At 31.3% G+C, this 16,003-nt stretch overlaps 1 protein-coding gene across 3 annotated transcripts in view; it reads left to right on the top strand.

Annotated features, from left to right (window-relative positions):
• The window catches only part of LOC126772803 (suppressor of lurcher protein 1-like), a 110,690-nt gene extending 106,870 nt beyond the window's left edge, over nt 1-3,820 (top strand). For all 3 annotated transcript variants that reach the window (XM_050493392.1, XM_050493390.1, XM_050493389.1), the window contains exons 13-15: nt 259-466; nt 1,435-1,661; nt 3,707-3,820. In XM_050493392.1, the coding sequence (XP_050349349.1) occupies nt 259-466; nt 1,435-1,661; nt 3,707-3,783 (512 nt within the window). In that variant the 3' untranslated portion in view covers nt 3,784-3,820. The remainder of the gene's footprint in view (nt 1-258; nt 467-1,434; nt 1,662-3,706) is intronic.
• The last annotated feature ends 12,183 nt before the right edge of the window (nt 3,821-16,003 follow it).

Here is a 16,003-nt window from a genome sequence, read left to right as displayed (position 1 = left end):
ATTGACAAGAAATTACATAACAATATTTAAAATAAAAAGTAAATTTCTTAACTAAATTAACAAATACATAAATAATTTCAAAGTTTCTTACGTATGAATTCAATGTTCATAAACAAACGTAATAAATATATTAATATTATTTCCTCTCCCAAAACATTCTTTACTAAATCGAATAACTTTGACTTTATAAAAAAAAAAAAATAACAAACTGCTTTTGTTAAAAATATACAAAAATAAGTGAAACAATTTTCCTCTCAGATTATGCTATAGCAACAGGAAAACAGCTATTAGAGTTTCCATGTGCCTTCGTATACAATAGCACGGAACGGCGAAGGGGAGTTGTGACGTCACCGAATCACCCCGGCCTTTACCCGAGGGACACTGAGTGCAATTACTTCTTCTATGGCCGGAAGAATGAAAGAGTGCATCTACGTTTTACTCACTTTGACGTCGAGGGAGTAGTACCGTAAGTTATTATTTAAATAAATAATTGCTTGGCGGAATTTAAAATTATAAAAATTTGTTAGTTACATTCTTCACTGTTTTACATGTTTTACTATAGAGTAAAAAATGAATTCATTTATCAAAATTTTAATGTATTTTTTCTTATAATGTAAGATTCGCATAAGTTACTTGTATATTAAAATTTATAACAAATAATAATCCACTAAAATAATACGTTTTATTGTTTAATAAAATTACTCAAAATAATCGTTTTCAATTATATTTTATTTATTAATTTCAGAGATAAATATTTTTTTTCTTCTCTAAATCTTACTTTGAGAAACCGATTTAGCGTTTTATTAAACTTAATACTGTTGTTTAATTTTATGCCAGTAATGAGCTCTGTTTTTGATATTTAATTAATTTAAATAAAGCGAAGGAGAAAACGAAAAATAAAGAAATTATTTTAATTTATTGAAATAATATTAATTTGATCAAGCATAATGTAATGAAAAATGAATTTTTGTTCAAAATGAATATCGAAATTCGTCATTTTTACGAATTTTATTAATTTCACTAAACTTGTATTAAGTTTTACTAAATAAGTATTTGTTTATAGTAAATACCTACTAAAACTAGGATTAATTTAAATATTCATTTATTACTTTTATTATATAAATAATAATAAAAACATTTAATAAATATAGCTTGGAGTATCTATACGCCATCAATAAATAAAATTGAAATGTCTGTCTGTGATTTCACAATAACTGTCTCTTTTTAAGATAAAATGGCTATTTGCTAGTAACCAAAACCAAAATTTAATTAATTATATTAGAGTACCGCTGTTAACTAATAAATTGATTATTTTGTATGTTTATTTCAAATAGGGATTTTTCAAATGTTCGTTAAAAGGGCAGGTTTTGAAGGAATTTTGCTGGCGAAGCCGTGGATTTTGTTATTATATAATGAACCAAGTTCAACTTTCAGATGTGAAGCCGTATCTGCGAGTGACTACGTCCAATTCTCAAGTAAGATGATTGATAAGGGAAGTCAGAGGCACTGTGGTCAATTGAGAGAGCTCCAAATCGCCTCGGAGGGTAATTTCTTGAGGGTCACGTTCCGGTCCAACGACAGACTAGACGGCACTGGTTTTAAAGCTGAATATATTTTCCTTAAAGATTCAGAAATGCAAAGTATAAGACCGGACTCCAGTGGTGAGGATTTTATACTTTCAGATAAAACATGCTTTGAATTGAATATAATCTTAGTTGGTTTTGGAGAATTTGAAGTAACCTTTTTGGGTTTAAACTTTGATCAATGTTTGCTAAGACTGAATTATTATTAAATATTGAATTATAATATGTTTTGAAAATATAAAAATAAAACAAATATAAATATATATTTTAAAGTAACGTTTCTTTGATTGATCGTCAAAGAATAAATATTAGAATTCATTGAAATGATATTTTATTTTTAATTAATTTATATTTTTCTACAAACGCAGGTGTTCATTTGAAAAACTGTTCTTGAGATTAATATTGCTTATTATTAAAATGACTCTGCGTAGCAATTCATCTTTTATAATAAGTCATATTTTTACACGTTTTGACCAAATATTTATAGCAAAACATTTCACGATAGCGACAATTTAACTGTATTTATTGAGAGAGAAAATTATTCGTTGAACTTTGTTCACCACAGCGGAAGAAAAATTGGCTCGTCGCCAGAGGAAATATTTCATTTAGTTCCTTTTACATTCGAATGTAGTTAGAATACCTTCGTTTGTATAAGTTTTTATTAAAATCAAAGTAGTGTAAAATGTTATGATAAATTAAATCGTGCATCAATTTTATAAGAATGAGTCAAAGCTTGAATCTATCGCAGATTTTTTGACATAATTATAAGAGCGAACAAAATCTTTATCAAGCAGAATTTCATTCAAACATTTCTGTGACCAAGAATTATAAAATCTTATTAATAATAAATAATGTAAAATAATTCTTATATATTTAATGCATCCAGTCAACATATAAGAATACACCTGTATGCTGCGACATTTTTCACACACGGCTATATTCTGACCCCAAATTAAGCTTGTACAAAGCTTGTGCTATGGAAACTAGACAACTGATATACTACATATACTACTTTTCTTTTGTAAATACATACTTATTTATATAATTACACCCAGACTCAGGACAAACAGACATGTTCATGCACACAAATGTCTGTCCTGGGTGGGAATCGAGCCCACAATCTTCGGCGTGAAAGACATGTATCTACCAACTACGCTAACCGGTTCGACCTGTATTTTAAAAAACGGATGAAGTATCGTTTCCATACATACATTTCCATACATAGTCTACGTGCCCTCAATAAATAAATATTTACTATAAATATATAGTATACGCAAACTCTTTTCACATAAGACTGTATCAGTTCTTACCTTGAGTTATGGTTGAAGCTCTACAGTATTGTCCATAAACGTCATAAGTCATTATAATAAAATTATGTTATTAAGTTTTCTAGCATAATAATTGACGAAAATTGCTTTCAACGTGTATTTTATGAGAACATTTTAAAGCAATATTACCCCAAGGATGGTAGTAAAAACTACTCTGTTATTTTGTTCCAGTTTTTATAAATGAAATCGCAATTTTTTGTGTAAATAACAACACTGTAACAATAAACTGGCTTAATTTATTTACAGGTTAATAATATCAAAATTTAATAATAAAAAAATAAACAATCTTTTTTTCTAACTACAGCTACATAACTATTCGTACTCATTAAACAGTAAGGGTTTATATTATTTTGATATATTCCGGTTTCATTTATGTCATTCATCGCGGAAAAATGGTCATGTTTAGGAAAGATTGTGGTCCCAAAAATATATATTTAGGCAAAATAAATGGGGCTCAAGTCTTAAAAAGATAGCCTTTCCAAAAAAAAAACGAGATATCGGAAAGATAATTTAATAGCACTGCACGTTAAAATTACGCCACGAATTTATCCAACGATTTTTTCAAATAATGCTTGATATTGTAAATTCAAATAAGATTTTCTACTCTAATAATAGTTTCGTGGCGTCCCGCCAATTATAAATAAAATTCAAATGAATTAATAATAATATAAATAAATAAAATAAAATTATATATATTATATATCACCAGTTTTATAATTTATCCCGCCGTCCTTTGGATTCACGGTCAATAATTGTATCATTATAATAATTAATATTTAAATGTTTAATTTTCAGGTACTTTCGATTCAAGGAAGACAACATTCGGGCGAATAATTGTATTTCATTTCGTTTATTTTTTATTTAAACTATAAAAAACAAAATAACTTATTATTAAGAGAGAAAATAAATTATTATTGTTGATAAAATAATTGTTTTATTTTAACACTTAATAAATACTTTGGGACTTTACTTTGCTAATAATATTTATACTTACAGATAGGGGATAGGGTAGTGGTAATAGTGTAGAATAACAGCCCTCAAAATATGTCACTGTTAGGCATCACCAGCATTGTCTTCTATAAAGAGAAGGCTGAAAGATTATTTCACTACCGCGGGCTATCGTCACATACTAAATTTTTATCTGAATATGAAGGTTTCTTCTTTAGCTTTCACATGAGATGAATTATAAACATAGTACGCGAAACTGGTGGTAGAGCTTTTACTGGTGGAAGAGCTTTATGCAAGCTCGTCTGGTTATGTACCATCGACTCATATTCTACCACAAAACAGTAGTACTTGTATTGTTGTGTTCCAGTTTGAAGGGTGAGTGAGCCGGTGTAATTACAGGCACAAGAGACATAACATCTTAGTTCCCAAGGTTGGAGGCGCATTGGTGATGTAAGCGATGGTTAACATTTCTTACAATGCCAATGTCTATGGGCGTTGGTGACCACTTACCATCAGGTGGCCCATATGCTCGTCCGCCTTACTATTCTATAAAAAAAAAGAAAGCGTCAGTGTTAGCCCGATTTGCACCCGTCAACCGAACCCATTTTATTATTTTGATAGATTAAGTTATCGAATAAAATTTCAAATAGCAAACTAACAAGATTTGCTTTTAAATTTGGTTGGTTTTTCTCAAATTCAAACCTACAAGATTTTTAAATTGCGAGATATTTATAGTTATTCATAGTGAAAATCTCATTACCTCAAAAATAATTAATAATAAATTATATAAAAGCGATTTTTCATATTTCATATACGAGATTTTATACTACTCCAGTGTTCATATAATAAAATTTCGCGTACATTTAAAATTTTGCGTTTCAGTTCAAATTCAAATGTTATACATTTCACAGGAACATTAGAAAGTTCTCGAACAAGTTTGAATGTTTGCATTCAATTAGTGTCGTCGGACATTTGAGGCGGCTCGCTTTGGGACATGAATACCATTTGTAAACTTTGTTGCACAGAAATGAGGTTCAAAATCATTTATGAAAATTGTTTAAAGTTTGATTTTGCCACTTCTATATTTGTTATTGTTTCGATGGAAATATTTGCATCGATAAATGTTTGTTCTATATACTTGCTAGTCATTTTATGTTTTTAATGTTCGTCAACATTCCTTAAATTTCCTAAAACAATTTACTCTTAATAATATCATGTATATAACATTATTTTGTATAGAAGTATTTAAAAAAATGTCGTAAAGTTACGTAATTGTTTTTTTTATACATATATAACAGTAATAGTAACAGCCTCTTAATGTCCCACTGCTGGGCTAAGGCCTCCTCTCCCTTTTGAGGAGAAGGTTTGGAGCTTATTCCACCACGCTGCTCCAATGCGGGTTGGTAGAATACACATGTGGCAGAATTTCAATGAAATTAGACACATGCAAGTTTCCTCACGATGTTTTCCTTCACCGTCAAGCACGAGATGAATTATAAACACAAATTAAGCACATGAAAATTCAGTGGTGCTTGCCCGGGCTTGAACCCACAATCGTCGATTAAGATTCACGCGTTCTACTTTACATATATACCTTAATGTTAATATTTCAAAAATCAACATTCCTATAGTAAAATTAAAGCTATAATTAATCTAGTTTAAGTAAATACATCATTCATAAGAAATCAGTCCTAACCTATTTTTACATAAAAACCAAATTTCCGTAACATATACAGACACAAAAAATACTTCACAAGTTGTAGGGCCCGATATACGCCCGTCTGGTACCACCACCCACATAGCTATTCAACTTCCGAACAACAATGCATTGTATTGCTGTATTTCGTTTTTAGTGAACAAACGTAATTACAGGCACAAGAGAATCCGTCAGCCTTTCCTTTTCTCTTTTGACAATATAAAACTTATCTATTTATCTATCTTTGTACATAAAAGGCATATTGACTGTGGTACTATCCCTGAGTAGAAACTATTGAATTTAGTATATAAAAGTAATGGTATGTAGTCTATGTGCTATTTTTAGTTTTACGATTGATAAAATAAAATAGTTTTTTAGTGTACAAACTTAATACGTATGCCAATGAAACAGTTTTTAAGCTTTTGTTGTTGTATGTTTAATAATAATACTAGGTAAGTCACGTTTGAAATAAATAATTCAAAGTGATAAGGTAACGACGACTTTATTATTAATTTAATTCTTTATGATTGAAAAAAGAAATAACTCGTTTTCATAAGTACAAGAGCCTGTTTTTCAGTCCTGGATATATCACGTATTGAAAAAAAACCATATGAAAACTCAAACGGCTTACAAATATTAACTGGTTGATTTGCATTATTCCTATTATTCAACTCCTGACTTTATCATTGAATCAGGAAATTATTGCAATGTCAACCTGATTACATACAAGCACTTGCAAAGTCGATACGATTATAAGAAATAGGTTATAATATCAATTTCTTAAAGTTAACACACGTACTATTAGTTATATATAAAATAGTTCAATATATTATTTGCTTGGACTAGTCCCAGCCGCTGAATTTCACCAAGGGTCATCGCGTCAGAATTCCACCCTCACCACCTTATGGCAAACCACAACAGCGCAATTGTTGAGGCATTTCCTGCCTCGCACAACCACTGTGGAACCAACTTTTGCCAGCGACTTTTCCGAACCGATATGACAAACAAATCTTCAAGAAAAGAGCGTACTCATTTCTTAAAGGCTGGCAACACCTGCAAGACGTCAGATGTTGCAGGTGTCTATGAGCGGTAGTAGTCACTTTCCATCAGGTGACCCTCCTGCTCGTTTACCCCAAATTTTATTTATTGCTTATTGGGTTCATAAAAAATCGAAATAAATTCAACTACTTAGAATTTTATTTTGATTTTGCTATACATAAGCTGATTTAATTATTTATTGCTCTGAAAGGGACTACAAAGAGGTACATTTCATCAAAGGACAGTTTTATAGGGGTCTAAGGTCCGTTCGGGTCGGCTCGTGTGCTCGATGCGGGCAGAACATCAGATTTAAATACTTTAAAATTGGCTTATGGACAAGTTAATTCAAATTTCTAACATGTAATGTCGAATTCATTTAAATTTATTTCATACAAAGATAACATACATAATTTATTCTGATACAAGGTGTAGCTTCCTAGATTAGATTTTTTTAAACCTAATATTGATTGATATTCCTATACGCGTATGTAAGAGTAAAAGTGATAATTAATAGTAATAATTATTCATTGGAAGTAATTAAGATCGCATTAAATTATATTGTACATAGTTAAGGTAAACAGATTATAATACTGGTTGTTATCCGCAATTTAGTTCACGTGTAGTTTTCCTATTTAAAATCTATCCTCCTACCCATTAATTTTATCAATATAAAAGTGACGTCTTGAATCTTCAGTTTGGCTGGTAGAGAATGCAGAGTTGTATTAAAACCATCTTTTGTGCAATTGACTGCCTCCAATGCCTAGTAGCTAATATTAGGCTGCTGACCCGAAGGTCCTGGGTTCAATTCCCAGGTCGGGAAGTAAAAAGTTATCGGGTTTTTCTGTCAGAAAATTTTCAGTAGCAGCTCGGGGTCTGGAAGTTGGAAGTATGTACACTCCCGTGCCTCGGAAAGCACGTAAAGCTGTTGGTCCTGTGCCTGAACTCTTTCCGGTCGTGTCGGATTATTGTCCTATTGAATTAGATCCGACTGTACGCGGAAGGCGGAGGACCAGGAACTTTTGCGCACCTTTGGAGAGGCCTATGATCAGCAGTGGACTACGATTGGCTGATTATGATGACGAGGGAAAAGAGAGTGCACCTATGTTTACGCACACAGTTGTGCACAATCAGATGTCCTGCATAGTTGGCCAAACCCTCTTGAGATTGGCCACCGTGGCCGAAATCGGTCTGGAGGAATTTGTTGTGCAATTTAATTTTGTTAGTAAGTTAATTAATATACTATAAATGTGCTACTGTTGGACAAAGCCTCATCTTCTTTTTGGGGAGAAAGTTTGGAGCTCTGACACACTGCTGCAATGAGGGTAAAATATAAATTCAAATCAAGCATTTAAAAATTCAGGTGCTTGTCTGAGTTTGAACTCGAAACCATTAGTTTGAATCTCGTCTTCTAACCACTGGGCCGTCACGTAATCATCCATCCAGGTCATCGATATTGAGTATAAATATATAATTCAATTCTCTTGCACGTCTTGCTTTTTGTTTAAATAGTTTGTTGAAATTTTCTACTTTCCTTCAAGCACTTGTGTCGTATCTCATCATGTCGAGCAGAGGAAACCATCTACGAAATATAACGTAGCGATTCTTATTTTATTACAGCTTTCTAGTAAATTAAAAAGAGGAAAGCTACATAACATTCTTTGCAATGTAGATTTATTGCTCAATTAATTACAATGTAAAAAGATATAAAGTATATAGTTATATATTATAGTTATAAAGTAAGTAATACAATATTATACAGTGATTTGTAAGGCGTCTGTAATATAATACTATAATTTACAATAATAATGAATTGACTATTTATTATTATGATTCTTAAAATAAGTAATTTAAGATTACAGCCTGTGTCTATATAATATATTATAGACTATGGAAATAATCTCGATAATTTATATTATACAATAATAGCGTCCGTCTTCATTTGTTCAACCCGAACGGTTGAACAATTATTTAACTTAGTACGTATTACGTAGTTATCATTTATTTTATTTTTTTACAACCCAATCTGAGAAAGATTTTAAAACATAATGTATAAATGGTGCGGTCATAAATTTACATACAAATATTAAGATTAAAAGTTATTCTTAGTACATATATAAAAAGTAAAACATATTTAATAAATTCACATATTTAAATTAATAATTTTACCTTTTTTTAAATCATATTTAAAAAAAGTTCTTACCTGGCGCAAAGCTGCCATAACACTGGCCGTATATCATGCTGTATGTGTTTATTTATTTTCAAACTTTACAGGCAGTGTTCGACAAAAGTCACCGATGAACACTACCATAATTTTGTCTGATCTTCTTAGGTATCTGAGATACCTAAGAAGATAAGTACTGTTTACGGCTTCTGAATGTGAGCTCATCGTATATCGTTCCACATTATGATATTCCCGTAGAGAAAGATTTTTTTTTGTTTATTATAATAATATATAGTATATAAGATAGACTGATATGTGAGCCATCTCATGGTAAGTGGTTATCACTTATATTATTGGCATTATTAAAAACATTAATCATCTCTTACATCGCTAATGCGCCAATCTTTGGAATTACGATGTTTTGTCCCGTGTGCCGTAGTTACACTGGCTCACTTAGGTTTCAATTCGGAATACAACAATACTAAGTATTACTGTTTGAGGGAAAGAAAAGAAAGAATTCATATGTACCAAGTAAACATGAAGTACATATGAATTCTTTGCGCCAGGCAAATATTGAAAACACGTACATAAATTAAGTTTTAGTATTCAGCACTCCTTTTCCATGAAATATTTTAAGATGGGCACACACAAAATTCCAGGTGTTTCATTATATATAGAATAAAACTTAAATATTAAATAGGTTCTCGACAGTTAATCCTAGACATAATATCGTAGAGTCAAATAAACTATAACTTCAAGATGTTAGTTTTAAGTTGATAATGAAAATATATATTAAAGCTGCGTTGAAATAGCAAACATTAAACAAAATTAACATTAAAGTTCGCTTCATACTACACGTGAATTTCTTTAGCAACAGTTGGTGTTTTGTTAGTTTATCTGCATTCAAATTAGAATTTAGCAATGCAGCACTTTAAGCGATTTGTCTTCAAAAGCATTCTACGATTTGTCTTTCAATGAAATCAATTTTGAAGACGGTAGCGCTTTTATAATGTGGACATGTAAATTGAGAAATTACAACGTTTGAAGTTAAAGTGATTTGCATTTATATCTTATAGCATTCTTGCTTCTTTTCAAATTATGTGTTGACTTTGTGGCTTGAAAACTTAGTGTTGTAAGTCTATTTTTACTTCTCCTATTTTATTTATTTATGATTAGTGAAACTGATTACTACTTTTCTTTTGTAAATACATACTTATATATAGATAATTACACCCAGACTCAGGACAAACAAACATGTTCATGCACACAAATGTCTGGGTAGGAATCGAACCCACAACCTTCGGTGTGAAAGGCAAGTATCTACCAACCACGCCAACCGGCCCACCGATAGTAAATGTTAAAAATTTAATTATATTGCCATTGAAAACGTCAATACCATTGTCTCATGAAGAAATTATATTAAGCGCACGATATATACGAACAATAGAGTTACAATAATAGTTTCATTTTAACAATGATTGTCGCTGTTTCAATCAAAATGTTCTATATTATTGTAAACATACATTATATAATTGCAAACTGTTAGTATTCGTACTTTACCTTCATGAGTAGCGGTGTAGAAATTACATCTAAATACCAAATGAGTGTTTTGATTCTTAAAATTGCGATACGTTATGAAAATAAATTGTACCTATTAATAAATTTTATCCTATTATTGTAAAGCCGAGATGGCCCTGTGATAAGAACGCGTGAATCTTAACCGATGATCGTGGGTTCAAACCCGGGCAAGCACCACTGAATTTTCATGGGCTTAATTTGTGATTATAATTCATCTCGTGCTTTACGGTGAAGGAAAACATCGTGAGGAAACCTGCATGTGTCTAATTTCACTGAAGTTCTGCCACATGTGAATTCTACCAACCCGCATTAGAACAGCGTGGTGGAATAAGCTCCAAACCTTCTCCTCAAAAAGAGGAGAGGAGGCCCTTAGCCCAGCAGTGGGACATTCACAGGCTGTTACGGTACGGTTACGGTATTATTGTTTACAGAATTATCTGTTTCCCGTATACTTTGTATGTTATATAGTTAATTAAGTTTCTATAGGCTAGATCCAGATCAAAGGTGTAGCACCTGTCGTTCAGATCCATGTCACCTCAATGTCAAACGTCGTTGAAATCTGTTCAGTGATTATGATAAGATAACAAACAAAGAAAGAGTTAATTTCGCGTTTATAATATTATTATAGGTAAATATCATTTCCAATAAACGATTTTTGTATAAATTATTATAAGGAAACGCCATTTCAGAAACCATTTTCAGTTAGTATTAATTCTCAGCGTTTCATATAAAAGTTTTATGGCCGCACTTATCTTCCTGACAGCTGCTGCAAAATTTTTATTCCCATATTTATTTTTCATCATCAAACATCGTAAAATATCTGTGAAAATGCAATTCCTTCCATAGTCTAGTAGCAGCCTGTATGTTCCACTGTTGGACAAACCTCTCCTGTTGAGTAGAAGGCTTGGATGTGATTCCAGGAAAATGTTTCAACTCTGAAACAATATTTCATTTCACACGTAGGTTTCCTAGCTCTGCTTTTTATTACCCTCGGCGGTGATGGAATACACTCGGTGGTGCTTGTCCAGTTTTGAAATCGTTACGATTCACGTATTCTAGCGTAACAGCTCAATCCCAGCTTCACTTCTATGTACAAACAATATTAATATTTCCAAAGTTATTATTGTTTTAACTGTACAATGTTTTTTTATTAGTTTTGATGTGTCGCTCGCGTAGACGTACAGTAAACCATTATATAACATAAAAGGTTGTAAAAATAAATCAATAAAAAATGTATTACGGGCAGAAACGGTAAAAAAACTACGCTTTTTAAAAAAATCACAAATTTATCATAAATATATACTAGCTTAATATTATATACTGTGCGTGTATTCATTCCAATATATTGTTATATATCTAAAACAATTGATAAAAGTTTCTTATGTCATCATATCGTAAGAAATGTTAATCTTAGTTCCCAAGGTTGGTGGCGCATTGGTGATAGGCGATTGTTAACATTTCTTACAATGCCAATGTCTAAGGGCGTTTGGTGACCACTTACCATCAGGTGGCCCATATGCTCGTCCACCTTCCTATTCTATAAAAAAAAAGAAAGGTTTAAACCAATACTGTATGTAACCAATACACTAAATATATATTTTTTTAACTTAATACGAATTGTTGTTATTTAAGTTTTCAAATTTAATCTTACATAAATTTTATTATTTATTGTGATTATTATGCGATTGAAACTAAACATAGTAATGTTAAATAAATATACAAAGAAAATATTGTATATCGTTTTAACATATTTTTTATACTTTTTACGTAATATGTGGTTTGCCTGATGGTTTCATTATTTTCAGTGATCTGCAGAAATTAAACTAAAGTCATTGTTTATTTTTTCTCAAGATTTTAAGGATATAGAAAATCACTGTGACTTATCTATAAACGATAAATATATTACATTGTCGCAGACGTTGCGATTTTTTCATGTAATACGTCCGCACAATTAATTGCTATTCGCCTACGTTGATACAATTAAAAAAACTATAAAAAATAAGCATAGCATTATTGTAAAATATCATACTGACTGTACTGACGTCTTTATACGCTAGCTGCTATAGATATATTAAATCTAAAGTATTGAATTTAATGATTGTTAATATATTACTTGTGTTTTTGAAATCTAAAATAATGATTAACGTTTATTCTATTGGTCGTTGCTTTATTTTCATACATAGCAAAGAAACTCTTAAGGAGATTTGTCACTTGAAGTACAGTGGTTATTTTCTCAGACATTCGTAATACTACAAAGATTTTGCAAGCCCCTGACATTCCTTAAGCCCCGTCAACCGTTGCGCCTTAGTTGTTCCGTCTACATTATACTGACCACAATAGTTTCTACTAATCATACTAAAATACAAAGTAAGTACATGTCTTACCACTGTCAAATACATCTCCTTGCATTAAGGATGATAGTAAGAGGTTTCATATACCGTAAATGATATACTCGTAAATGAATATGACTGCCTCGTTGGTCTAGTGGCTAGATGTAAGGCCGCAGACCCGGAGTTCAATTCCCAGGTCGGGCCAATAAAGTTATTGGGTTTTTCTGTCTGAAAATACTTAGTAGCAGCCCGGAGTCTGGAAGTTGGAAGTGTGTACATTGCCGTTGGTCCTGCGCCTGATCTTTCAGGTCGTGGCTTTCCATCTTTTAAAATTTTAGGTTTATAGTAATTTTGGATAGAAACTTTTAAAAACCTTTTAATTAATATAAATACGTACTGAGATATTGAGATAGAAATAAATAAAAGCTTTCAATTGACTTCGTAGAAAAAAACAAGCAACAAGTCTTAGCTTATAACATTTTTATATGGATGAGGAAAAGAAAATAATGCACTTACAAAACATTTGTTTCCTCTGTGGATTGAAATGATAAGCCGACTTAAGGATCGGCCACACCTACGGAGATAAGCGAATCGGACGAGTCACGATCGCTTGCGACCGAATGACTGTGGAGTATTTGACTTGTTGAATTAAATAATGCAAAATTTAAAAAGAAATAATTATTGAATCCCGATTATTTTACGTCTGTATATAACAGGAAAATGTTGTTAAAGGTTGAAATGTATTTACCTATACATAATAATTAATTTAACATGTGGGTACTGAAAATACGTAAAATATAGAAAACAGTTAATAAGAAATATTATTAAACTAGAACTTTATAAGAGGTTAATATATTAATATTTATGTGATTTTATTATTAAACAACCCGTGCCACGGAAAGCACGTAAAGCCGTTGGACCGGCGCCTGAATTCTTTCCGGTCGTGTCGGATTGCCGTCCCATCAGATTATGAGAGTTAAGGAATAGAGTGCACCTGTGTATGCGCACACACGTGTGCACTATAATATTTCCTGCGTAGTTGTTAGTCGTAATCTCTCTCGAGTTTGATCGCCGTGACCGAAATCGGTCTGGAGGACATTATTATCAATATTATTGCAAATTTATTTTTCGCTGTTGCTCGTAGGTCGCTTTTTGGCACCAGTGTGCACAGTTCTTAATATGATCAAAGATCCTTTTTTACCAAAATTTTACCCGTTTTTATTAACGTCGTAAGAAAGCAATCCCGAGTCTTAATTCTAGCGGAAAGGAGAATTGCTTACCTTCCGGCATTATATTTCATTCGTTTATCTGCAGCCTGCGCTTAATGAACCGAATAAAATCATTACAGATTTCTTCTTGTATCATTTTATCTATCACAGATCATATTTCTTTGAGGCTTTTAATAACCACTTAACATTTATAGTCAAAATCAAACAAAAAATTATATCACTATATTTTATGGGTTCTTTCTTATATATTAAGTATAAATGATTAAAAATACGATAAACTTCCTAGGTCGAGACATTTTAATTAATCATATTATAATAACATAATTTGCAATAAAAATAGCTAATTAAGAGTTCTTACAAGTTAGTCAGAATATTTTATAATCATTAACATAAACTAATTAAAAAAAGGCAGTCATGGAACTACTGGCAGGAGTGAATCGTCGTACGGGCAGTTATTGAAAAAAATTATGATAATCAAAGAAACAATAAATAAATATGGTCTTACATCAACAATATTTTTTTTAGTATTATAATATGCAGCAACGAAAATAATACACACGCCACGCACACAAAGGGAATATAGAGACGCGGCGGCATATCGGCATAAGAGAGCGTCATGTCGTTTACCGTAACGGCATACTAGTTGATCTTGCCCGAACGTGTGCCATTAAATGTTTGATATCAACAATCATTCTTCACTATGGCGATGTCACTTAAGTCCTGCCTGTTAAATTCGATCCTTATGCTTATAGTCATATTCACTAATAGGACAAGCAATGTTTATAAGATTACAATTGATGAAGTGTTATAGTCACACAGTATTATTTCCAATAATAATAAGCAAAAAAAATCAATTAACAAATATAACTGTTAAAATGTTTGTGTGATGAGGGTCTTGCATGTTTTCAATAAAATTAGAAACCTCCATAATACTTTGTTTAAAATCGAATTACAGACACAATAGTGTCTAGGCTTCAACAACGTTGTATATTTTACCTGATTATCAAAGTAATGAATAAGTACATATTTCATTTGAAAATCGACTTTAACAATAAACATATACGAGTAATTCGTTCACAACAATGACTCATCAACATTACCTAACAGTATAGTAAATATACCTATACTGAAATAATTTCAATCCAAATTTAATTAAACTATTTTGACAGATGATTACTTGAAATTGTTTATAAAATATCTTAGAACTTGGAGTAACAATAATACGAATGATATTTTCTTTAATAATTGAAGAAGTTTGTGTGATAGCGCAAGTAAAGAAAATATTTGAAACTGTATCCGGCAAACGGACTTTATCCAAGACCGACTTTCACATTATTCGCCAAGAGTATCGATATTATTGTCAGCATCCCATAATATTAAATTATTAATCTCCTCAACTTAAATGATGTTAAATAAATTGTTCTATGTTTTACAAGATTTACTGTATGTAAGTTATTTTTAAGTAGTGATACTATATATTCTATAACGAAATAAATCTTTTTGATACATCATGTATTATATTCAAATACGTTTTGTAAATTTCGTTCCTTGAATACTAATGGAGCGGTTTCGCATGAAAATTGGATTACTCGTCTTTAAGGCCATGGCCTACAAAGTGCGGAAGCGGACGTGAAAGCATAAACATAAGTTGTCAGATAAGTTGAAAAATATCGGCTGACATCTTGTAATCATTTCGAGCAGCATGCGCAGAATTATATTTATTTAGTGATCGTAGTAGTAGATTAGTAAATATAAATAAAAACCAAAATCGAATATCGAAATACAAATATATATATTAATAAAAATCTTAGGTCCCAAGGTTAGTGGTGTATTGGCAATGTAAGCGATGGTTAACATTTCTTACAGTGCCAATGTCTAAGGGCGTTGGCGACCACTTACAATCAGGTGGCCTAAATGCTCGTCCGCCTTCCTATTCTATATAAAAAAAAGAAGTCGGTACTAATTTTTGTTAAATGAAAATTTGTTATAATAATTGTTTCAAAATATAAAAATAAATATTATAAATATTAAATTTAGTTTTTACAATCATCTGTAATAAATCGTGTGGCATCCATATAAAATATTAAGTTCACATGTACGACGACGAGTGAA

Source organism: Nymphalis io, chromosome 13 (assembly GCF_905147045.1).
Source record: "Nymphalis io chromosome 13, ilAglIoxx1.1, whole genome shotgun sequence".
Taxonomy (NCBI): Eukaryota; Metazoa; Arthropoda; class Insecta; order Lepidoptera; family Nymphalidae; genus Nymphalis; species Nymphalis io.
The sequence above is the reverse complement of the archived record's forward strand: the minus strand, read 5'-3'. Positions and strand labels throughout refer to the sequence as shown.